We start from the raw sequence: 2,131 nt of genomic DNA on the forward strand, positions 1-2,131 counted from the left end.
ATTATATATATATATATATATATATATATATATATATATATATATATATATATATATATATATATATATATATATATATATATATATATATATATATATAGTTGGCACTTTGATAAAACAGCTGTTAAACTGACCCGATGTACTCCTCCTTGTTCTCCTCGGTGACTAGAACATTGGTGCCGTCGGGTTTGAGGTCATGAGAAGTGATCTTCCCCAGGATCTCCATGTCCACTGAGAAGTACATCTCCAGACCACACTCTTCAATGTTGTTGTCCCTGAGAAGAGTGAAGTAAGAAAGGGTTGAAAACATTTATATGGAATAACAGTGTCTCATTCGTTACACGTTTATATACAACCTTGATCTTTGAAGGCTCGTTTGGCCTCCTCTAGAGGTCAATCAAAGTATTTAAAGTGCATCCGTCTAAAATTAAAATACGTACCAAACTCAGAGAAAGCTGAAATAATAAATCTTATTTTTGCAGTTTTAGAAAAGTGACTTTTGTTCTCAAAATAGCTCAATGTTGTTGTTTAACAGTGGTGTCTTAATATTAACAAAGTGACATTAAAAGGTTATTTAAAAAGTCTGAAATGTATTTGGTGATAATTATAAGTAACTCTATGAAAGTGGGAAATAATGCTAATATGTAACTTTATGGATGTTAGCAGAAATGTGTATTGTCTAAAGACATCGGCGCTAGTGAGACACAAGTGTGAAAATGCACACTGGCTCTTTAATCAAAGTCTTTACCAAAATGAAATGAAAAACGGACACGTGTACTGAAGGCTGTGCAGAGCAAAGACACATTACCTGATCCATATGAGTGAGTTGTAGAACTCTGGGTCGATGGACTCCAGGTCTTTGAGGATAAGCTTCTTGTTCAGCATGCGTTTGTAGAAAGGCAGAGAGAAGCCTGTGTCGATGAACTTGCCGTGGAAAAGTGCCTGCAGAAAAGAATTGTTTGTTTTAAAAGAGAGAACTTAATAAACTTCTTTGTTTAAACATGATTTAATAATTGTTGTTGATCCATGTTTATTTCTTATTTGAGTCATCATATTTAAAGTAAAAACTGAATTTGTCGTGTTGCTTAGCAGCACTATTGGCATGTGTATGTGGGACTTACCATTGCGATGAAGCGGCCGATGAAGCAGAAGTAGGAGAGGTGGTCCGGGTTGATGGCTGAGGCCGGGTTGATCTGCAGACAGTAGTTGCTCTTGCCCGCGTACTCAAACAGACAGTACATGGGGTTCAGCACTTCATGGGACAACAAGAAGAACCACTCTCTGCAAAGTGGGACAAAAGACAGAGGCAAGGAGATTAAAGTGTATTTCTGGTAAGAAAGAGTGGGAGACAAGAATTGAACATGATCAAAAACAAATGTTCTAGTTAAATCATTTTGAATTCACAATATACTTTGTTTTGTACATTACCTGGCTAAGCCTCCATAGTCAAGACCCTCCTCTCCTCTGAAGATAACGTAGAGTCTCCTCCTCAAGTCGTAAGGCTTCAGGGCCATAATCTGAAAACACACAAGATCAGGAAGGGACATAGGATTCAAGGATTCAAGGATTCAAGGATTCTATTGTCATTTGTGCATAGCTACAGTGAAGTTATGACAATGAAAGTCTTCGGCACAGTTTGCAGCAGTTTGTCCAATAAAGCAGAGGAAAACTCTGAATGTTGGCTGTGAAGCATCACGGCACTTGATTTGCATTACTGTGTGTGCTGTTTAGCATTAGTTTTAGTTTTAAGCGCACAGTGGTAGAAGGATCGTCTTACTTGCTGGAAGGAGTCTTCAAACAGCGTCTGTCTGGAGACGGTGATCTTCACATGGCTAGGGAGAGCATTTGACTGAACACAGACACAGAGGGGGGAGATATGAGTGACAGAGTTAAAAACACATATTCATAATATAATAAGATTGGCATTTTGTCATCTGAAAATCATTGCAAAAGAACACATTCTCTCTAAAAATATAGCTCCGCCTCAAATATTACAAAACTCAGGTGCACAAGTGTAAATGAGGGACTGAAAGACCATCACCCCAACTTTAAAGTCTCTGCAGGGTCTACTGGTCTGCTTCAGAATTGGATTACTTTTTGTTATTCAGTCCTGTGTTTATTGACTTTTGTT

General features: G+C 37.7%; 1 protein-coding gene across 1 annotated transcript; it reads right to left on the bottom strand.

Annotated features, from left to right (window-relative positions):
- Window positions 1–134: 134 nt before the first annotated feature.
- Window positions 135–1,866, bottom strand: LOC104943805 (NEDD4-like E3 ubiquitin-protein ligase WWP1; the record flags this gene model as incomplete). Its single annotated transcript, XM_010769271.1, has 5 exons — window positions 1,778–1,866; window positions 1,429–1,517; window positions 1,122–1,281; window positions 809–942; window positions 135–275 (listed from the first exon to the last, which is right to left on the bottom strand). Coding segments are annotated over exons 2-5 (521 nt in total), but the record flags the coding sequence as incomplete, so codon positions are not given.
- Window positions 1,867–2,131: the final 265 nt, after the last annotated feature.

The sequence above is a fragment of the Notothenia coriiceps genome, unplaced genomic scaffold (genome assembly GCF_000735185.1).
Source record: "Notothenia coriiceps isolate Sejong01 unplaced genomic scaffold, NC01 NC01_scaffold00006872, whole genome shotgun sequence".
Classification (NCBI taxonomy): Eukaryota; Metazoa; Chordata; class Actinopteri; order Perciformes; family Nototheniidae; genus Notothenia; species Notothenia coriiceps.